This window comes from Chenopodium album, chromosome 18 (assembly GCF_948465745.1).
Source record: "Chenopodium album chromosome 18, dcCheAlbu1.1, whole genome shotgun sequence".
In the NCBI taxonomy this organism is placed as follows: domain Eukaryota; kingdom Viridiplantae; phylum Streptophyta; class Magnoliopsida; order Caryophyllales; family Amaranthaceae; genus Chenopodium; species Chenopodium album.
In genome coordinates this window covers 7,042,549-7,064,266 of record NC_137851.1, presented here as the reverse complement: position 1 = coordinate 7,064,266, position 21,718 = coordinate 7,042,549, and the positions used below count along the sequence as shown (strand labels likewise).

Genomic DNA, 21,718 nt, shown 5'->3' with positions numbered 1-21,718 from the left:
TGAATTCTGGTATGAGTTGTGACTAAGTAGCCATTACGTGGCTATCCACTTAGCTAAGGATGAAAGTAATTCGGATGTTTTTTAAATTCGATTCAAATCGATTTGAATAAATATAAAATATGATTTGCGATTTGGATTTAGTTTGAGATTTTTTAAAAAATCGAAAATCGAATTACATAAACGAAATCCAAATATCCCATAGCCCAATATATCCCCAAGCCCCAACAATATAAACTCAAAAGAAAAAACCCTAATTCTCATTTTCCCCTTTTAGTTTCCCTTTCATGTAATGTCTCTGTTCTCTCACCCTTTCAGGCCACTCAACATTCAGTTCTTAGGGCCTAAACTGATTAACTGAGCTGAACTGAAGTGAACTGATTGGAGCTGAACTGAATATTTTATGAGAGAAGGAAATTAGGAACTTAACTGATTGGAGTTGAACTGAACTGAAATTAAGCTGAAGAGAACAGACCCTTAGTCTTCAATCCTTGCAAATGGTAGTGCTGCCTTGTTGAGTTGTTGCGATGGTGCTAACCTGCTGTTAAAAATTATTTGTATATTTCGAAGTTGTTTCTGCCATTATTATGCTAATAAATTTTGGTTCGGTTGGATTTAATTTTGAAAGAATTTAAAACAGTTGGAATTGGATTAGACCGAATATGAATTGATTTGGATCCGATTTGAGAAATTCAAAATCGAATTAATTCAATTTAGATTCGTAAACTGAACTTTTAGTTGATACATACTTTACTTAGTAGTATTGAAGAAGTGTTTTTAGTTAATTGGTAGAAATGCTACCTATGTTTGAGACATTACGCCGTCTCCCCGACTACCTTATCTTAACTTGGGCTTGACTCATTATTTTTACTCCGCTTCTAGTGAGACGACAGCTGTGCAGTTGAATTCATCAACACGTGGCACGTTGTTGTATGTGCTAGCCCACCTTAAATGATCATGTATTCCTATGACACGTGGTGCCGTGGCAACCAACTTGATGGGAATAATTTACAATGATTGTACACTTTCTTTGTACTTCCTCCCTTTCACAACACTTACATATTTCTATTTAGGTATTACAATCTTACTCCCCAATAATTTTTTTATACCTTAATTGTATACATGCATATTGGTTGTCACTTCTTCATTACTTCTGTCAGAGGTATGGGAATGTGGTTGATTTTTTTTTTTTTTTAATTTTTTTAGCAGTAAGTTACAGGAAAACCCTCATTCTATCATAAGATTGAGAAAGATAAGGAACTCATCGCTTCTTCTCCATCTCCTAAATCCTCGGTTTTCTTTAATTGTATAACATATATGTGGATTATCAGTTTGTTACTTTCAAAGTGTTTAATTTGCTAATTCGAGTCAAATTAAGATGTGTAGGATTTCGGCTTGATAGGGTAGTTTTTCTTTTTTTCTTTTTATAAAAAATAAAATAAAATTAAGTGGTGTATAAGTATACAACACCACCAATATACATGCATTACTATATACTTGAAAAGGTAATCTTAACATAATAAAGAATAGTCAGAGCGGTAACACATAGTTATTTTTAAAAATTGTTTATTACATTAATACTATAATAAGTTGAAAAGGTTTACTGATGATCTAAAGACTAAGTCTAAATCATGAGAGCAATGTTGCTAGCACTACTTTTAAGAAAATTCAATATATATAGGTAGGTTCGTTGTATGCTGTAAATATTCACAAATCACAATTATTTATCTCAATCTCAGAGTTGGGACTTTGGTAACCATTGTCGTTTTCCTCCTTATTAAATTTATAATCTACTATAGGTCTATAGGTTCTTGTAGAGTTGTAGTTTGTACAATTGTATGTACACTTTTAGTCTCTTTTGATTTTTATTTATTTATTTTTAATAAGAAGACTCCTTTTGATTTTAAATGCCGTTTGACATAGAATAGAGTTACATATATTATTTAACTCTATCGGTTTTAGCTAGTATATAGAACTTAAAATTTATAATAATAATAAAAAAAATCTAGTAAGAGTTCAAATTTACGATAATTTGGAAGAAATTCATCTCTTCGAAACACCGCTTAAAATGATTAAAAGGGTATGTCGTATGTGTGTATATATGTATATAAGATAATAAATATTCTTTAATTGTGTTATTTGTATACGTTTACATGACTATAATGTATTCGAATAGTTTTCACATCTCTCATCATTGTATTTTATTAAAATTATTATAATCAATAAAAGTGAAGTCAAATAAAGGCTAAAAATAAGAAACTAACTATGAGTAATAATTGTGTAATTACTGCACATATTAGTAGCAAGGTGATAAATGATACTGTTCGCAAGTAATATGGATGAACGATAGCTTGGTAAGACTCTTACGATTTTACCTCATGTTCGGGAGTTTTTTAGGATTTTAATACTATTAATTGAGGGTATCTAGGGTAGTGTTTGACTAGCAAATATTAATTACTCTCCTCTATTTTTAAGTGTTTAACCTGTAAATATTAAATTAACAAAATTGTAAGGTTGAGATCTGATCAAGACCTTCCTTAAGTCCTAATCATTAAAATAGTGACAAAACACTTAAAAATGGTACATAAGTAATACGGATGACTAAGCACTTAAAATAAAAATGATATGCAAGAAGATGATGATAGAAAACTGGTTAAAAAGGACAGCAAGGGCATAGAACAACTCTTGCGTGTATACCAAATAAAAAAAAAGAAACCCCCCAATTATTAATTACTCATCTATTTATTTATTTATTTTAATTAATAATAATAGAGTGAATAAAAACAAAAAAAGAAAAAAGAAAAAAGGAAAAAAGGAAAAAAGAAAAAGGGGTTAATATCTGGCAATTTGTGTGTGTGAATCTGAATTCTGAAAACAATAAGCAAGTTGATAGTTTCTCCGATGTTGGTGGTGTTGTCTCTCTTAAGGATGCAAAGTTACCCAACACATCACTCTTAATTCTTCACTTCCCTTTTTATCTTCTTCTTCTTCTTTTCTTTCTCTCTGTTTTCTGGGAATTCTCCAACTTCTTCTGCTTTCTTCAGTCCCACCTGTAAGCTCTTTCTCTCTCTTTTCTTACTCTTTTGACTTTTGTTTACTAACTACTGTTTTTCTTTTACTTTTCCTCCTTTTTTCTGGGGTTTGATCCCAACTTCTGTTATTATAATCCCTTGATTATTCCATTTTTGTGCTTGCTTTTAAGGATTGTTTTCTGAATTTTATTTATGGGTTATGTCATTTCTTATTCAATTAATTCATGGAACAAGTTCTACTCTTTTTTTTTTCAATGTTTTGTTGTTCTTCAGATTAACATGGTGTAGTTGGTAGGTAAGGATTTTGGAAATTTGTTTGATGCCCTATTTTGTGATTAATCATCTAATTATTAATTAACTAGATTTGATTTTGCTTTCTCTGATTTCTTCTGTTGTAATTTGAATCTTGCTGATTTTCATGTTTAGGGATTTAATTACAGCAAGGAACTACTTTAAATTATTGACTTGTTTTTAGGTTATCCATTTGATATGTAACATGTTAAAGTTCCCAACTTTCTTTCTGCTAAGCTTTTTAGAAAACTATTACTATTGTTGTAATTTTGGATTTTATCTTGACTTTTGCAGGACATTTATTTTCTGAGTTGCTTTTAGTTTTCCTGATCATAAAGTTTGTAGATCTTGAGTTTAGAAAATATTGGGTAACCTAATTTGGGGAGATATAATGCCCTCTAATGCTGGAAATGTGGAAGATCGGTTCCAAGTCGATGGAGGAGGCAAATCTCAAAACATGTTGTTTGGACAGCCATGGTGGCGCGGTCTGAATAACAATGGTGTCTCTCCTACTTCAGCTTCGAATGACTCTTCCACTCGATCGTCTAGTGGGGAGCCAGTAAATGGTTCTTCCTTGGCTGGCCCTTTTTCATTGCAAATCAATGGGATGCAGGACACTGGAGCTAGTGTTTATAGAGAGATCCACACTGCATTGGCCCCTCAATCGGGTATGCATCTATTTTTCTACGTGTGCTGTGATACTTAGTTGTCTTTTTTTTTTTTAATCTTGTTCTAAGAGTATATTGTTGTGATCTTATGATGTTTGTTGCCATCTTTACATATTGATAGTAGGATGTATATGAATAAGATCATATTGATAGGATGATGTGAACAAGGTTTTATTGAATATAATGACTGCAGTTGTACAGTATTCTGAAGTAACAATATTACCATGTGAAGCAGCCTAAAACTTAAGATAAATAACTCTTGAATTTTGCATATAACTCGAAATCTCCTTTGTTTTCTGTATTAAGAGGGGGCTGAAAGCAGGGGGGTGGGGGTGGGGACTGCTATTGAGCGCTCCTTTACTTTTTGCATCCTGTCACTGGGAGCGGATGGGTTGGATTTTGTGTTGTATAAAATTTCAATGGGAGTGGGTGTGGTGGAATAAATTTGATGTGCATTTTTCAATGTAGATGGAAGAAACATTCCTTTCATGCTTAAGATTTCCTTTTGCTTTGTCTTATGGGAGGTACTTACACGTTTTATTAATTTTTGTTTTAAGAAGAAGAGAGGGATAACACACAAGAGACCAAACAAGTGCCATCTTCAATGCCACAAAATCTTGGAGATCAGTCGAATCCTCAAATGGAATTTGTTGGCCATTCAATTGTAAGAATCTCACCCTAAGTTTCTTTAAAGATTGACTTGTGAACCTGTGTAGGAGTTCACTATGATTTTGTTGGTCTGTCCTGATTAACTAGATGATTATGACTGTATGATAATGTTGGTGTTAATTGAAGAATTTGGGTCACAAATATCTGATTTGTGTTTGTACCCTTTTACTTTGGCAGGCTATGACATCATACCCATTCCAGGATCCGACTTATGCTGGAGCTATGTCTTATGCTCAAGTACAACAGGTATGTTTGGAAGTGTTTTATGCCCATCGACAACTGTGACCTTGCCTCTTGAAAAGGTTAATTTGTATAGGTGTATAATTTGTTAATTTTCTTTTTTGAAAAGGTTATATGGATTATTGAATGATAGGTAAACCAGGTTGTCCCCTTTTTATGGTATGTACCATCACTTAATGTGTGGAAATACCTCAGTAAATATTCTCTTTTCCACTCATATTATCTTAGGTGATTCCTCAACTGTATGGATTGCACCAGAGTAGAATGCCTCTGCCCCTTGCAATGGAGGAAGAACCTGTTTATGTTAACGCAAAGCAGTATCATGGAATTCTAAGGCGCAGACAGTCACGTGCTAAAGCTGAGTTGGAAAAGAAAGTTATCAAAGCTAGGAAGGTATGTGTGCTTCACATATATATAGTTACAATCAATGTACTTTTATTTTACTGCTGCATATGACTTTTGCTTCTTTCTCTCAATTTGTTTTTGTTGGGGCATAGGAAGGCCGAGAACAGGCTCAGTGTCAGGAGACTAGACCTGTGCTGTCTAGTCTCTCATCTACTTTTGGTTAACTAATTGATGAAATCTTCACATAATTTTGCTCTTCTACTTTATTCCTTTTACTGAATCGTCCTTCATAATGTGATATTGCAGTTTGGTAATTTCTGTTGTCTGAAATAGTTGTCAATGTTGTCATCTTCTCATGTGGCTATGAGCCTATGACTCACATTAATTGATAGTTGGAATTTCTTGGTAATTGTAGGAATAAGAATAACATAGTTTCCTGTTTCTTAATCTGAAGGTTTTTATCATTATTTGCTCCTCTAAATCCATTTTTGTTTGATCATATGTCATCACTAAACTTATATGTTCACAGTCCTTTGCATGCAGTGTAGTGCGTTTTCATTATTATTGGATGTCACTCCCCAACTTAATTAAAGGATGCTGCTTGATTACAAAGAAAAATATTGATGGTATTGAGGATTTGGACATTAGAATATACGGAAGTTGTATCTTGATTATACTCCCTCCATTAAATTTTTATGCAATAAGCTTGTAATTACCCATTTTCATCTTCACTATAGTTGAAATCAGGCTTTAAAGTTAGGTTATATCTCCTGCTCCATATTGCTTCATTAATGATGAACAGAGTGACTTTCTTCGATGCTGATTTTATGTACTTAAGTTCTGGGGATGATTCATCATCAAGAGAAGGATGGGTTTGGGTTGATTCAAGCAAATGTGGTGAGAACCTTTCCACAGTTACGAAAATTATCTGCTGAAATTGGAAGGGATTCTTCCCAAAATTCAAGTAGAATCTTTCAGACACTTAGCACACCTATTTGACACCAGATCGTAGACTCTTTGCCTAAACAAAGGTTATTGTATCTCTGAGGTCCTCTCCATAAGCTGATGAACTTTTTCACGTCTCCTAAAAGCATCCTGGGGTCTAAAGGATCCACACCACATGTCGTACCGAACTCAAAATACCATTTCAAGGCTTTATGATAGAGATATTATAGAAATGCTTGTCATCCTTGTTGCTTTTACTGTTTTCTTTTCATCATTATGAAATAATTGTCAGTCTATTTTTTTTTTTTTTTTTTAAATTCTGGTTTTCCTGCTGCATTTTGTCAAGTTTGGATATGGTTTCACCAAGACATGATTTACTTCACAACGTCATGTATGACATTGGAAGTGTTGTTTCTCAGATTTTAATGCATGATATGCATGCTTTAAACCCCTCGCACATAGTAATGTGTTTGCCTTGGTCAATCAAATATCATGGGCATTGCATTGCAGCTACTTTGGTTTCCATTGTTATACGCATTATTAGGCATAGAATTAGTTCTTGTTCTTTGATAGGGAGATAGGTAAATATGCAATCGATGTACTATTATACATAGAATTAATTGTTTTTTAGGGAGTAAATTAGGTAGTCAGGATAGAGAAAGGTTTTTGCTATAGTAAATGAGATGAATATTTTGCTTGTCTTGGCGTTGACGAGGCCTGCTAGCTGTGGTTACTAGCTTAGGTGTGGGTGGGGGCTCCTTCCTAGAAGGTTTGCCAACCACTCTCATTTACTTAAGGTTGGCTTGGGTTGAGCTCAATCTTTTCTATGAGATTCACAAATGTTTTGATGTGCTTCTTTTTGCGGTATTTTTCTTACTGAGGTCATTTAATTTCTGAATTTACTGTTGTATTTCCGTCTCCTCTGCTAACTAGCGCAATTTACTTTTACTCACTTTTCCCCATCATATATGTATGCTGCTTCTTAGTTGATGCAAGCTTTTGTCTTGGTTTTGGATGGATTAATTTTGATCTTTATTTTATGTATGCTGCTTCTTAGTTGATGCAAGCTTTTGTCTTGGTTTTGGATGGATTAATTTTGATCTTTATTTTTGGGGCCTTTTTTACAGCCATACCTTCATGAATCTCGTCATGTACATGCTTTGCGAAGGGCTAGAGGTGCTGGAGGCCGTTTTCTCAATACAAAGAAGCTTGATGGCAACGATGCCAATAATGCTGCATCAAAAGCAAATGCAAATACAGCAACCAACCTTCAAATATGTTCCTCTGGTTCAGCACATGCTGAACACTTGTCCACAACCTATTGTGCAAATGCAGGTTCTTCTTGGAACCAGCAAGAATCGAGAGGTTTGATGATTTCAGACATACACAAAGCGGATTCACATTCTAGTGGCAGCACTAATGCTCACGGTCTTTCATCAGCATACCTATCATTTTCTGGTGCAAATGAAGAAAGAAACAACTATGGTCAGGGAGGAATGAAGGTGAATGGGGCTGTTTCTGTCAAGTAGGATCCACTTTATGCTTGAAGGGACGGCTGCCTCCTTATTGTCTGGTACTTACATTATACTAAAATTAATGTTTTTTCATTTCATAGTCCTTCAGATATTTGTCTGACTGACTTTACATAACAAGTTTTCCTGGAAAACTAAATTTCATTTGCCTTTTGACGTGAATGGTTGCAGTTTCAATTTTGTTGGCTGTTTATTTATAGGGAACAATTGCTTCTACTTCTGAACTCGGTAGTTGTGGGAACTCGAGGATGAAACCCTTGGAGCAATTGTGTTTTGTTTGACTTGATTTCTGTCACGATGCAGGTTATGCAAGCAGTATTGGGCCCATTCAATCATGGAGGACAGTCCAGTAACCCTTCCAAGTATGTGGAGTCCCAGGCAACTCATTCTTGGCTTTGGTTTATGTGGTTTACCCGGGTCGGGATGGAGGAGGAAATACAGGGTAGTAGGACTATGTTGTAATTTGCCTGCTCCTATTTATCCTCCTACAATCAACTTATCTATTGTGTATAATGTACTGAACTAATCTTGTAGAATTTTAAAGGATTGGCATTTCAAATTGTGTGTGGATCTCTTGTTTAAACTATGAAGGATTCGATGAAACAATAATGTATAATGGTGTGCCTCTCTTATAGGTTTTCTGGATGTGTTCCTTTGTTGGAGTTAGTATAGCACTGTGTATATATATAGTTAAATGGAGCATGGACAAGCAAGACAATTACGGCCTAGGAGGTGTTTTAAAAGCTTTTAGTAATCATATTCATGTTATTGATCCTCCCTATTTTCCTGGTCATTTATTTATAAATTTTAGTGGTGTATAGTTCGTCTGTCTTGGTCCATATTTCACTGAAACTCAACAAAAGAGGAATTTCACGTTGCAAAATGTACAAATTTTTTGAAAGGTAATGTTGTAAAATTATAGTAATTTCTTAAGATAAAGAGATTTCCGTTTGTTGGATTTCTAAGGATGCTCTTTTCATGTATCCCAACTTGTATGATTTTATTGGTATTCAATATACCTAGTATTAGTTTCAGTAATTTTGGTTGGCACAAACCAAATAAAGCATAACCTTATAAGTACTCCGTATGGTTTGAACTTGCAAAAGTTTATTACTACTAAATACTACTCCGTAACTTCATTCCTTGGCTCCTTGCTCTATGTTTTCTAATTGAGGTGTTTCAATTTACTCATTTTATACGAAGTAATTTTGTTTGGATGTATTGAAATTTCTTTTTACTTTTTCTTCGAATTGGGTCCTATTCGGCTATGCCAATTCATATGTGATACAAAATCATGGATTCCATGACAATTTGAGAGATTATTTGAGTGGTTAGAATAGTTCACATTACCTTTAAAGTTTATATAAACGTCTCCCTTAATTGACTCAAGGTTGTCACGTGTCTTTGTATGACTAAGGGCCTGTTCACTTCAGCTTAATTTCAGTTCAGTTCAGCTCCAATCACTTTAGTTCAGTTCCAATCAATTCAATTCAGCTCATAATTTCCTTCTCTCATAAAATATTCATTTTAGCTTAGTTAAGTTAAGTTCAACTCCAATCAGTTCAGTTCAGCTTAGTAAATGTGAACAGGCCCTTAACCATTGCTCAAAGTAGATTAATATGTCCTTTAATCCTTATTTTTTTGCCCCAATTGATTTTTCACGGTCTCCAAGACTCATTGTAAAAAGTACGAGTATGTAACTTCATTTTTATATGCGTAAAAATTTGATATTAGACTCATTGTAAAACGTATGTAACTCCATTTCTATATAAGTAAAAATTTGATATTAATAAATAATAATCTTGTAATTAATGGGAATTTATGGTCATTTTTTTAGGGTAATGTTATATGTAGCCTTAAGGGCTATATATAAGCATTAAATATACTCTTGAAAATTATATAAAATTAAGAATTCTTGACAAAAACACGCATAAATTAGTGTTATTAATGTTTATATTTTGATGATTTCTTAACTTTTTAAGATTTTCAAGTGTAAATTTAATGTTTATATGTATAACATTTTCCTTTTTTTTTTTTTTTTTTTTTTTTTTTTTTTTTTTTTTTTTTTTTTATAATTTAACCCATTTATTTGTAAGGGGGGAAAAAAAAATAGAGATTAAGCGAGTAAAGGAAAAGAAACCTTGTTAGGTCTCCTAATTTTATTTCCCTTTGGAGCTTTATAACGTGTAAGCTGCGCCGCAGCAGTGCTGCGCCTTCTCCTTCTCCTTCTCTCTCTCAATCTCCTCCATTGAAGCTTATTTTCCGATTCTCTGAACTCTCCATTGAAGCGAATTTTAAACTTTCTCTCCTCCATTGAAGCAGCTTTTTTGGTAAGATGTTTATTATAATCATCAAATATCAATGTCACAAATCTAGGGTTTAATTCCACACTTAATTACTACTAGAAATCCCAATGATGAAAATATTTAGTAATCTGAACAAATAAATATAGATTGGGCAAATGGTATTTGGTAGTGCATAGAATTCCAGATGATGCTCCCATTTTCATTTCTGCAAATGGTTTTTGAGGTACTCTGTTTTTCTTGCATTTCCTGCTTCCATCCAATCTCATGTGGAAAATAGGCATTTCTGAGGGATTTTATTTATTTATTTTTTATAAATTCTTAATTTTTAATTATTTATGCTATGCCAGAGTCTATCAAATTCATTTATTCTGCTGCAGGAAACTACTATTTACCTTTTTTTTTTTTTTTTTTTTTTTTTTTTTTTGAAATTATTATGCAGATTAATTATGAAGAGTGCAGAATTGAAATGCATTTGCCAATGAATGTTGCAGATGGAGCTTGTGATGCTTCATAATTGTATATAATTTTGTAATTTGTAATAATCCTACAAAATTTAACTTGAATGATTACTTTCATTCATTTATGTGATATAGCTTAGATAATGTATAATGATTTGTTACACATGAATATACTCGAGCTTACAATATAGGAGTACAACAACATACTAGATAGTACAGTACCAAACTACCAATTACAAAGTACTTGTATTATTCTACATATGTTTCCCTTGAACCCGAATTTCGCCTTTGGATTCAGGGACTGCAGTAATAGCTCCAACTAAAATGCAACCTGTTCTTTAAGTTGTTCCTGTGGACATAACACGAGGACACAACTGTCAAAAACAATTCTCTATAGTATCTGATAGATTGAAAGAGAAATTGAAAAATCCTAACTTGGCATTAATAACTTAATTATAATGATAATCAAATATTGGCTGCTCTCTTGCAAAGTAAAATTTTACTAACCTCACTCACAAAGAGGGCATGAAACCCATAGGGAACTCGATTAGGTAATTCAATAACTGCAACAGGATCGGCTGACATTGTTTTTGCATCAATTACATTCACAGACGATTTCCTGCAAACCAACGGTATAAACCATTAATTGTCACTAAACCCTTAAGACCATACCAGATCCATTCAATTAGGTATTCTAGAAAAAGTAGTCGGAAATTCTTGCTCCCATTGAACCATTTGTAGTAAGTGTTCAGGTCTAATAGTAAAAAGAAGAATGATGTAACATAAAATGGCACATATCATACTGGTAAGACAAGAACCTCACTAAGATTAGACAATCTAGGAAAGACCACGAAGAATCTTCCTTTTTACTGACAATTATTGGGTTACAAATCTTAAAGAACAAAATGCATGTTTAAGAAATTACCCAGTGTTTTCATCATGCACAAAGAAGATCAGATATCCATCATCCTCTTCACTGGCGGTACCTAGTTCACGAGGAGCAAAGATGGCCTCTGATCCAAATCTTCCAGGACCAAGGTCAAAGATCCCTTGCACAGTTCCTCCAACTTCAATCTTTTTCTTGCTGATATCTGGTTCAGCATGCAAGTCAAATTTGACTATCCCTTGTACTTTCGCAATGGTTCCAATTATGGTACCATACACATATCTCTGTCTCCTGCGCTTGGTACAAGAATAACATAAGTATGATGATGATGCACTAAATAATCTCCCCCCTGCAGCCCGCAAACTATGAATTACACCCAACTTGGCAGAGGGGATCATAAAAAAATTTACTTATGGAACTGTGAGATCCAAGTACCTGCCAGTGTAGTACTCATTAACTCTAGGGAAATCCACATCAGGTGCTGATAGCTCTTTTTGAGACGCTAGACCAGTTTTCATATTAAATCTCATCTCGTATCTGGTAACAAGAATTATTATCAGAGAAAAGATAATTGTAAAGGAATTAGACTGTGTCCGACCATTGAAGTTTTCTTACAGCTGATTTGAAAAATCTTTAACCCGATCTTCAGCAGCTCCACTGACAATATCCAATTCTGGATTATCAACGCGACAAGTTATTAAAACAACCTCATCTCCTTCTTCCCATGCATTGGCTGTCAACATAAGCAATATACATGATTAAATGCACTGAAATATGCATTTACTTTATATATTTTTTTTTATAACAATTATATAAACATCAGCTGAAGCAGTTAATGATCTTGCAATAGTCAAATCAACATAATAAACCGACAAATGTTCTCATCATATGATAAAAATGCGTAGAATCTATGACTAATAAAAAAAGAAAAAAGAAAAAAAGTAGCTAGGACACACCATTATGGAATATGAAACAAGCTGGCAGCTCAAACCATTTGATTAAGCTCTCGTTCTTAGCATATCGTGGTAGCACACCAAAACGAGCCTTTAAAGTTGAGTCAAAAGTGAAAATTAGTTTTTTTTCCTTCACCATATCCTGAAGTTCAAGAATGTAAGATCAATATATTAATAACAAAAGCACTAGTGGAGGGAGGGGGAGTGGGGACAAAAAGGAGAATTTAATGGAAAAAACACAAACAGCATAAAAAACCTAGAAAGATGTATGGCATCAACTGTAATACCACAAACAGCTAAGCCTTCGTTCCAACAGAATCTAAAATATACCCTGCTAAAAAGCAAGTTTAAACACCCCCTCCCCAACTTCTATCAACGATGCTGCATGAAAGATAATTTTGAAGTGAACAAAAAGCTGGTAACTTCTTTTGGTGTCGAAGGTACCATACCTTAGGTCTAAAGAGTAAAGGAAGATCCATGAATATAGCATAGTTCTCAGTGATTGCAAAATCATGCATCATGATAGGCGCAGGAATTGTTATTGGTACAGGGTCATGCATGTATCCATCCTTTGATATTACTCTGTATGTGATATATGGTGGTTGATGAGAGTAGCCAAAAGTAAACATCTCCCCTGCACCAAGAGTTTGAGTTTGATCAGTGTGTGTGCTTTTATGGGGGAGAGAGTAAATAAATCTCACCTGTGGAAGGGTCAACCTTTGGATGGGCTGTAAAAGAGTGGGTCAACCTTTTATCATAGTCAAGGATTCCAATGGTTTGAAGATCCCCGTCTTCCAAAACACGAATAGCATCTGGATAAAACAGCAAAGTGGAGCACTTAGTGTCACATACAACTGGTACTAGCAAGAGCTATCACAAGTCTCTGGATAGAAAGTCTACCATGTCATTTTTTTGGCAGATGAGATTCAAAGTCAACATCAAGTTAAACAAAACATTCAATTTGGTACCTCAGAATGAAAATAAATAACAGAATATCAGAACTTACATGGTTTATCTACCTCTGAAAGTGCCAGAAGCTTCCCATGGTGATATATAAGAGTGGTGTTAGCTGTATAAAGATAAATATTCACAAATATGACCCAAATTCAATCAAAATGACAAGTAAACATAAAACCATAACTAAAGTAAAATTTCCTTCAAACTAATGAGGCATTGATCATGGTGAACAAGATATTTATGGGATTCTAATGCAAGTAGCCACGTGATATTTATTTTCCTACTACAGGGGAGAGCTTTTATGCCAAACACTAATGATTGATAGAGTATAAGTAGAAGAAAAAACCTTTCCCATTTCCATACGTCATATCTAGTACTTTCAGCTTGGCCCTGAGCATTTGCAAGTTGACTGTAAGTAATCCAAAAAGCCCCTTAAGATCTCCAATCTACAAAGATATGTAAAAAGACAAATGTAAGGCCTACGATAAGAGACCCTATTTATCCATTTTAGGCAAAAAAATCCATCAGGTCTTCATTAAGAGTCTATCCAATGGATTAAATTCATTTTGCTTCCTAGGAGTTATTCATTACTCCCTTTTTCCCTTTGCTCCACTTTCCTTATAGGGGTATCCCTTTTATTTTGCTCCATACCATATATAGCAATAGGGACCATCATTTTCCTCTCACAAACAATATTTTAGACCCACCATTATTCTCTCATCAAATTTACACAACTAAAAATAAATAAAGTGAACATACACCTATAGGGAAAAAATAAGGGGACGGAGGGAGTAGTTACTACTGCAGTCTTATTCACTAGTCTCAGGGCACTATTAACATGCAACAGTACACTTAAGTGTAACTTGAAGCACCAAATGTAGAAGATGTGACTATTTTGATATCAAGTCCAATTTCAAAAAGAATTAAATGTAAACAATATCTATCAATAATCGATATTGAACGGTTTTTTCATAAAATTTGGAAGTTCAGTAAACTACTATAGTAAGCATGTTGTTCTGTGACATTTGAAAAATCAATTGTACTCCCCCCGTCCCACTATTAAGTGCTTACAGGTTTTAATGTAAATAAAGTAAGTATAAAAGGCGAAAACTCTTGGCGCATAGGCCCTATGTATTAAGGATGCAAATAGGATGTCATTTTTGTAAATAATGGGAACCTGAGGGTGGAAAATATGATGGCAAAAAGTACCATTACATGTATAATGGTACATAAAAAGTACTATTCAAACAACTTATACTTTAATGGTACACTATACATGTATAGTATTACACAAAAATGTACCACTGTACCAAAACAAAAGAGAAAATGAACCACCGAACCCCAAATTGCCCTCCTATGTACATGTCAAATACATAGGCCCTATGCGCCTAGATACACTCGTATAAAAGCATGTGTGTGAAGTACATTGGAAATACTTATAAAGAGTACACTATTTTGTTTTCTAGTGGAGACAAAAAAAAAAAAAAAAAACATGTGAAGTACATGTGGGCACCAATTTTAAAAGGTATAAAGAGGGGGTATGTAGGTAATTGTACATGAAACTTAAATAGAAATTGGCACTTAATTTTGGGACACCCGATTAGAAAACAAACACTTAATAATGGGACGGAGGGAGTATCAAATGTGATCATTTTAATGAGATCTTTGATTCAGAAGCATTAATGGGGTAAGAAAAAAAAACAATTGACATTTATGAAAAACTTCGCTAGTAAACATTATTTATAGCACTGTTATGGTGAAAGGTTTGTACATGAGCATTGTCTTCAGTCTTATTATTAATGCTATAGACCATAAAACATAGACATGGGGAACAACTCACTTTTATTTTACTCGAAAATTAGTTGCACAAATCATTTCTTGTTTCAATACCCAATTGCTTACCTTCATAAATTTTGCCCCTCCAAAGAACTCTTCTTGTTTCAGCCTGGATGTCTTAACATAGCGGGAGACATAGGTTGCTTTCCCATCTTTAATGTGTACTCCATGAATCATGCTGTAAAGGAAGGCAAAACATATATACTTTTGTTGTTGGTGTTGTTGCAAAAAGTAATCTGAAACTTAATGTGACTGCAAACAACAGATCACACATCTTCATTGCATCTATTCTTGGCATAAATATATATAATGGAAGTGACTACTTATGGGATTGGCTGTCTAATAATATAGAGCTTGTACTATGTAGTTTAAAGCTACATATTCATAGAAAGAAGATGATCCATGAACAAGAGACATAATTGGCCTTGAACTTCAATGATATTTCTGGGCCTAATATAGGCACTATAGTCATTAAGGAAGTGGAGAAAATGGTTAAATAATTTTCAATAGTTCATTTCTCCACATGCTTAACTATGTTGAAATATTGAATAATCCAAATCAGTTATAAGAGAAAAAGACATATTGAACATACCCATCTCCATCAAACCTGCAAGAAAAATACTTGCTATAATTAGCTCAATGTTTAGGTAACCACCTTTTAAAATGTGAATCACAACAGACTAGTCATAACTTACCAGTGATATCCAGCCACAGGAGCAAACTTTGAATTGGGTCCGACCCTGACAAACTCCCCATTCAAGCATTCCTGTAATTGATGATGTTATAATTAATAATTATGTATGAAACATCAAGTGAGCTTAACCTTTTATTTTCTGCCAAATAAAAGAAAAGGAGCTATTTTAAATTTCTGGCATAGTATTTCAGAGAGTCGGATTATACCAAACAGAAAAAGTTGTGTGTACTACTTAGCTATCTGACAGCATTTCGATTTTCATACTAAATTCTAGTTTGTTATATCAATCGTCCTCCTTCCAGGGCATAGCAAATCACGTACAGAAAGCAAGGTCAAATGAAAACAAAGTATTAACCAGCACTTGCAAATTTCTGTGGCTTCATAACCCATAAGGCCATAATGCTGAAGACTAGCATTTGCAGGCCTACTTAAATGTTTCTCGTTTGTTCTCCCTTCTAGACTACAAAGTGCAAATTCACCATATTGGCCTCTAGTAATGAGTTCAAGTATAATATAGATTGCCAAAGTAAACGCAATTGACCAAGTGACTCATATCTATCTTTTCACACTCAAAAATATATTAACACTAAAATAAGCACAATGGAAAAAGTTAATAATTAAAAAAAATAGCACTAATCCTCTACTAAACCATACCTAATTTTTACTAAATTATACATGTATGATGTATGTGGCTCAAAATAATCAATTGGGGATGTTTCGAGAACATACGTGATTAGGTTGAAACGTGGAAGCCATTCACAATAGTTCTCTAATTTGAAATTGATCACATTACTACTAGACTAGAGCAATATCCACCAAAAGTTTCAAAGGACCAAATGTATGAAGTAACTTCACAAAACCTACTATTGATTTATTCTTAATTATAAGACCACCACTTCACCAGCAATGTAACCATCATCATCATAACTCACAATAAATTTGTAGTCCCACTAACACACCACAAAAATTGCACAATCCACAGTTCCACACCCAATAGACTACTGAAACCCTCCTTAGTTGGGGTGGTCGTTTTAAAACAGGTTTGCACAACGAGCAGTCGAGCACTATGCACCCGGGTGTATAAGCCAAACATGGGCTAATCATTTCTATGGGACAATACCCATTTAGTAAAAGTAATGCATTATCAAACCAGTACACAAAATTAAACCCAGAAAGTTAAATACTTCAAAATCATAATTAGGGAAACCAAACAGCAGGAAGAAACATGCAGTATAAATAAAATCAAAAATGGAGAAAAAGAAATGAAAAGGGTACATACAGGGAGATGTCCATGAACAGGTAAATCCTTGGCAGGAGGAGTTTCTTGAAGAACAGGAGCAAAATTGCCAGAAAGATAATGCCGGATATGTAATTTTTTATATCGATAATTCAAAACTCAACTTGAATGTCAACTTTCATTCATATAATTGATATAGCTTGGATAATGTATCAATGATTTGTTACACATGTATATACTCAAGCTTACAATATACATTGTACTCTGCATTTTGTTTGGTGTTATGCATATAATATTACAACAACATAGTACCAATTACAAAGTATTACTCTACATATGTTTCCCTGGCACCCGTTCATCGCATTTGGATTCATTGACTGCAGCAATAGCTCCAACTAAAATGCAACTTGTTCTTTAAGTTGTTCCTGTGGACATAACACAAGCACACAACTGTCAAATCATTTGTACAACTTCTGACAATCGAAATCTCCCAACTCTATGTTTTTGATACCATTGGTAGTGTGGACTAGTGGTTAATGAATACTAATGGCAATGAAGAAAGCTCACGATTGTCAGCTAACTCAGAAACTTGGTGGCTATATAGCGCTTCAGAACTACCTTACAACTTGACATATGAATTTTGAACCTGATTAGTGTGTGTTGCCAGAAATCATATCAAGCATGAGTAAATAGTATACTTCAGTTAGAAGGCTCCAAGCAGCGAACATGACATAATATACTACGTAACACACAACTTCCTCAAGAAACTGGCAAGACCAAACTTGTATAAAGCTTTAATGAATCTACATCATCAGCCTTCATCAAGTATATTAATATCATTACATATTTACATGGCACCGGAAAGGCCTCTTTCTGGGTTAATCTTTCAAACGTTCTTCTCTACCACAACAACAACAACAAAAAATCGAAACCACAAACGATACCAATGGATTCTTGGCTCACGAGGATTTCAGATATGATCACTTATAAGATGTAATGACATGAGAAAAGCTTGCTCCCATTTTTGAAGGAGGACAGACTTCACTTAAAGTTAAAATGATGGTCAAATATTGGCCACATTCTTGCAAAGTAAAATTTTACTAACCTCAGTCACAAAGAAAGCATGAAACCCATAGGGAACTCTATTAGGCAATTCAACAACTGCAACAGGATCAGCTGACATTGTTTTTGCATCAATTACATTCACAGATGATTTCCTGCAAATCATAAGTATAAATAATTTAGTATCACTAAATCCTTGAGACCATACTGATCCATTCAATTAGGTATTATCGAAAGAGTAGTAGGACATTCTTGCTCTCATTGAACCATTTGTAGTGAGAATTTACTTCTAATTGTAAAAAGAAGAGTGATGTAACATAAGATGGCACATATCATACTGGTATTCTGGTAAGACAAAAACCTCACTAAAAATTAGAAAATCTAGGAAAGACCACAAAGAATCTTTTTTTCTGACAATTATTGGGTCACAAATCTTAAAGAACAAAATGCAGGTTTAAAAAATTACCCAGTGTTTTCGTCATGCACAAAGAAGATAAGATATCCATCATCCTCTTCACTGTTGGTACCTGGTTCACGAGGAACAAAAATGGCCTCTGATCCAAATCTTCCAGGACCAAGGTCAAAGATACCTTGCACAGTTCCTCCAACTTCAAGCTTTGTTTTGCTGGAATCTGGTTCAGCATGCAAGTCAAATTTGACTATCCCTTGTACTTTCGCAATGCTGCCCAATATGGTACCATAAACATATCTCTGTCTCCTGTACATGAGTAAGAATAACATAAATATAATGATAATGCACTAAATTATCTCCCCACCAGTCAACCAATATGCAACATACTTATGGAACTGAGGGGATCATAAAACAGTTCTACTTATGGAACTGTGAGATCCAAGTACCTCCCAGTGTAGTACTCATTAACTCTAGGAAAATCCACGGCAGGTGCTGATAGTTCTTTTTGAGACGCAAGACCAGATTTCATATTAAATCTCATCTCATACCTGGTAACAAGAATTATTATCAGAGAAAAGATGATTATACAGGAATAAGACTCTGTCCAACCATTGAAGTTTTCTTACAGCTGATTTGAAAAATCTTCAACCCGATCTTCAGCAGCTCCACTGACCATATCCAAATCCGGATTCTCAATGCGACAAGTGATTAAAACCACCTCATCTCCTTCTTCCCACGCATTGGCTGTCAACATAAGCAATATACATGATTAAATGCATTAATATATGCATTTACTTTTTATAATTTTATTTTAAACATATATATAATTTTTAGATAATGTTAACATCTGCTGAATCAGTTAATGATCTTGAAATAGTCAACCAACATAACAAATACAAATGTTCTCTACGTATGATAAAAATGCTTAAAATCTATGACTAATAAAAAAAGAAAAAAAAGGTAGCTAGAAGTCTAGAACACACCATTATGGAAAATGAAACAATTTGGCAGCTCAAACCATTTGATTAAACTCTCATTCTTAGCATATCGTGGTAGTACACCGAAGCGAGCCTTTAATGTTGAGTCAAAAGTGAAAATTAGTTTCTTTTCCTTCACCATATCCTGGAAGTTCAAGAATATAAGATCAATAGCTTAGTAGCAGAAGCACTAGTGGAGGGAGGGGGAAAAGGGCGAATTAAATGGAAAACAATAAGGAAGCATCATGATGCATCAAAATCCTAAAAAGATGTATGGCAACAACTGTCAAACAGATAAGCCTTGTTTCCAACAGAAGCTAAGGTATACCCTACTAACAAGCATGCTTGAGCACCCCCCCCCCCCCCTCTCCCCCTCCCCAACCCCTATCAATGATGTTGCATGAAAGATAATTTTGAAGAAAAAAAAAAGAAAAGAAAAGAAAGCTGGTAAAAGTTACCATACCTTAGGTCTAAAGTGTAAAGGAAGATCCATGATAATAGCATAGTTCTCAGTGATCGCAAAATCATGCATCATGATAGGCGCAGGGATTGTTATTGGTACAGGGTCATGCATGTATCCATCCTTTGATATTACTCTGTATGTGATATATGGTGGTTGATGAGAGTAGCCAAAAGTAAACATCTCCCCTGCACCAAGAGTTTGATTTTGATCAGTGAAACTACAAAAAAGAAAATTTTTAGATTAATGTGTGCGCTTTTATGGAAGAGTAAATAAATCTCACCTGTGGAAGGGTCAACCTTTGGATGAGCTGTAAATGAGTGGGTCAACCTTTTATCATAGTCAAGCATTCCAAGGGTTTGAAGATCCCCATCTTCCAAAACACGAATAGCATCTGGATAAAACAGAAAAGTAGAGCACTTAGTGTCACATACAACAGGTTCTAGCAAGAGCTATCACCAACCTCTGGATAGAAATCTATCATTACTGTTTTTGGCAAATGATATTCAAAGTCATCATCAAGTTAAACAAGTAACACTCAATTTGGTAACTCAAAATGAATATAGTTGACAGAATATCAAAACTCACATGGTTTATCTGCCTCAGAAAGTGCCAGAAGCTTCCCATGGTGATATATAAGAGCAGTATTAGCTGTATAAAGATGAAAAACACAAATATGACCCAAATATAATCAAAATGACAAGTAAACGTAAAACCATAACTAAAGTAAATATTCCTTCAAACCAATGAGGCATTGATTTAGCCAGCAAAAGCACAAAGAACGAGATACTAGTTACAAGTAGCCAAGTCATACTTATTTTCCTACTACAGGAGAGAGCTTTTTGGTCAAGCACTAAGGATTGAGTTATTATAAAAGTAGAGGGAAAAACCTGTCCCATTTCCATACGACATATCTAGTACTTTCAGCTTGGCCCTGAGCATTTGCAAATTGACTGTAAGTAATCCAAAAAGCCCCTTAAGATCTCCAATCTGCAAAGGTATGAGAAAAGACAAGTGTAAGGCCTACAATAAGATACTCTTTATCCATTCAAAAAATAAAATAAAATTCCATCAGGAATTCATTAAGAGTCTATCATATGGATCCCATTCAAATTGCATTCTAAGAGTGAATAACATTCAAAACTATTCATTAGTTATCTATGCAGTCTTAATCTCTAGTCTCAAGACTCTCAGGAGTCAGGGCACTATTAATATGCATTAGTACACTTAAGTGTAATTTGAAGCACCAAATGTAGGAGATGTGACTACTTTGATAACTAGTCCAATTTCCAAAACTTAATGTAAACAAAATTTATACAATGAACGGTTTTTTAAAAGAAATGCTTTAATTTGACCGGTATGTTTGTCAACGCAAAAGTTTGACTACTTATATTTCTAATAACTAACAAGTATTAACAACTTGGTACTTGAAAATTATACAATGATACGATTCTAATAAGTACCTTACTCTTATGTGCAATACACAACGGAAGTCAATGTGGGACATTTTTGTTTGCATAAAAAATAACGAAAAAAACATTATCAATTGCAGTTGTTATTGTCTTTATCGAAGGGAGGGTGGTGAGTACCTTAAGAAGAGAAAAGTGTATAATAGACGGCAATCAATCACGGCACATAGCAGGACCTCAAAGTTCAAAGTCTAAGGGGTTTGGCCATTCATGACGCAATAACAGAATTAGCTTGTACAAGTACTCGTATATAGCTTCTAGGACCACGCAAATGACATTCACATTATCTAAT

At 34.2% G+C, this 21,718-nt stretch overlaps 3 protein-coding genes and 1 long non-coding RNA gene across 6 annotated transcripts; 2 read left to right on the top strand and 2 right to left on the bottom strand.

Annotated features, from left to right (window-relative positions):
- The first annotated feature begins 2,852 nt into the window (after nucleotides 1–2,852).
- Nucleotides 2,853–8,493, top strand: LOC145592915 (nuclear transcription factor Y subunit A-1-like). 3 transcript variants are annotated; one of them, XM_081649434.1, is made up of 7 exons: nucleotides 2,853–3,049; nucleotides 3,615–3,988; nucleotides 4,552–4,652; nucleotides 4,835–4,903; nucleotides 5,126–5,290; nucleotides 7,315–7,760; nucleotides 8,023–8,493. In XM_081649434.1, the coding sequence occupies exons 2-6, from the start codon at nucleotides 3,712–3,714 to the stop codon at nucleotides 7,714–7,716; spliced, it is 1,014 nt and encodes a 337-aa protein (XP_081505560.1). In that variant the 5' UTR covers nucleotides 2,853–3,049; nucleotides 3,615–3,711; the 3' UTR covers nucleotides 7,717–7,760; nucleotides 8,023–8,493. The 3 variants fall into 3 exon arrangements, with proteins under 3 accessions (XP_081505560.1, XP_081505559.1, XP_081505558.1); XM_081649433.1 differs by having other exon boundaries at nucleotides 4,549–4,652; XM_081649432.1 differs by having other exon boundaries at nucleotides 2,854–3,049; nucleotides 4,546–4,652.
- A 1,251-nt stretch (nucleotides 8,494–9,744) lies between these two features.
- LOC145591361 (uncharacterized) lies at nucleotides 9,745–10,669 on the top strand. The gene is made up of 2 exons (XR_014102299.1): nucleotides 9,745–10,049; nucleotides 10,465–10,669. It is a non-coding gene; the product is annotated as an uncharacterized LOC145591361 (long non-coding RNA).
- Nucleotides 10,670–10,802: 133 nt separating this feature from the next.
- On the bottom strand, nucleotides 10,803–17,304 carry LOC145591685 (carotenoid 9,10(9',10')-cleavage dioxygenase-like). Its single transcript, XM_081648190.1, has 15 exons — nucleotides 17,286–17,304; nucleotides 17,089–17,204; nucleotides 15,811–15,881; nucleotides 15,708–15,722; nucleotides 15,182–15,293; nucleotides 13,626–13,725; nucleotides 13,329–13,391; nucleotides 13,024–13,134; nucleotides 12,772–12,956; nucleotides 12,326–12,464; nucleotides 11,985–12,102; nucleotides 11,805–11,906; nucleotides 11,409–11,660; nucleotides 10,991–11,102; nucleotides 10,803–10,832 (listed from the first exon to the last, which is right to left on the bottom strand). Exons 1-15 carry the CDS (start codon nucleotides 17,302–17,304, stop codon nucleotides 10,803–10,805), a joined length of 1,545 nt encoding a protein of 514 aa, XP_081504316.1.
- LOC145591360 (carotenoid 9,10(9',10')-cleavage dioxygenase-like) lies at nucleotides 17,206–20,964 on the bottom strand. Its single transcript, XM_081647793.1, has 10 exons — nucleotides 20,848–20,964; nucleotides 20,546–20,608; nucleotides 20,241–20,351; nucleotides 19,961–20,145; nucleotides 19,504–19,642; nucleotides 19,147–19,264; nucleotides 18,967–19,068; nucleotides 18,575–18,826; nucleotides 18,152–18,263; nucleotides 17,206–17,471 (listed from the first exon to the last, which is right to left on the bottom strand). Exons 1-10 carry the CDS (start codon nucleotides 20,897–20,899, stop codon nucleotides 17,442–17,444), a joined length of 1,164 nt encoding a protein of 387 aa, XP_081503919.1. The 5' UTR covers nucleotides 20,900–20,964; the 3' UTR covers nucleotides 17,206–17,441.
- Between the last annotated feature and the right edge of the window lie 754 nt (nucleotides 20,965–21,718).

Bases quoted from the DNA above. Each gene is read 5' to 3' on its own strand.
- LOC145591360 (XM_081647793.1), bottom strand. From the start codon at position 20,899: ATGCTCAGGGCCAAGCTGAAAGTACTAGATATGTCGTATGGAAATGGG. The intron at 20,146-20,240 runs GTGAGATTTATT...CTCTTGGTGCAG, and splicing joins AAAGGTTGACCCTTCCACAG to GGGAGATGTTTACTTTTGGC. The intron at 18,827-18,966 runs GTACTTGGATCT...ACTCATGTACAG, and splicing joins AATGAGTACTACACTGGGAG to GAGACAGAGATATGTTTATG.
- LOC145591685 (XM_081648190.1), bottom strand. The intron at 15,882-17,088 runs GTATGTACCCTT...CATCAATTACAG, and splicing joins CTGTTCATGGACATCTCCCT to GAATGCTTGAATGGGGAGTT. The intron at 11,103-11,408 runs GTAATTTCTTAA...GTTGGTTTGCAG, and splicing joins GTGCATGATGAAAACACTGG to GAAATCGTCTGTGAATGTAA.
- LOC145592915 (XM_081649432.1), top strand. From the start codon at position 3,712: ATGCCCTCTAATGCTGGAAATGTGGAAGATCGGTTCCAAGTCGATGGA. The intron at 3,989-4,545 runs GTATGCATCTAT...TTTTGTTTTAAG, and splicing joins TGCATTGGCCCCTCAATCGG to AAGAAGAGAGGGATAACACA. The intron at 4,653-4,834 runs GTAAGAATCTCA...TTACTTTGGCAG, and splicing joins AATTTGTTGGCCATTCAATT to GCTATGACATCATACCCATT.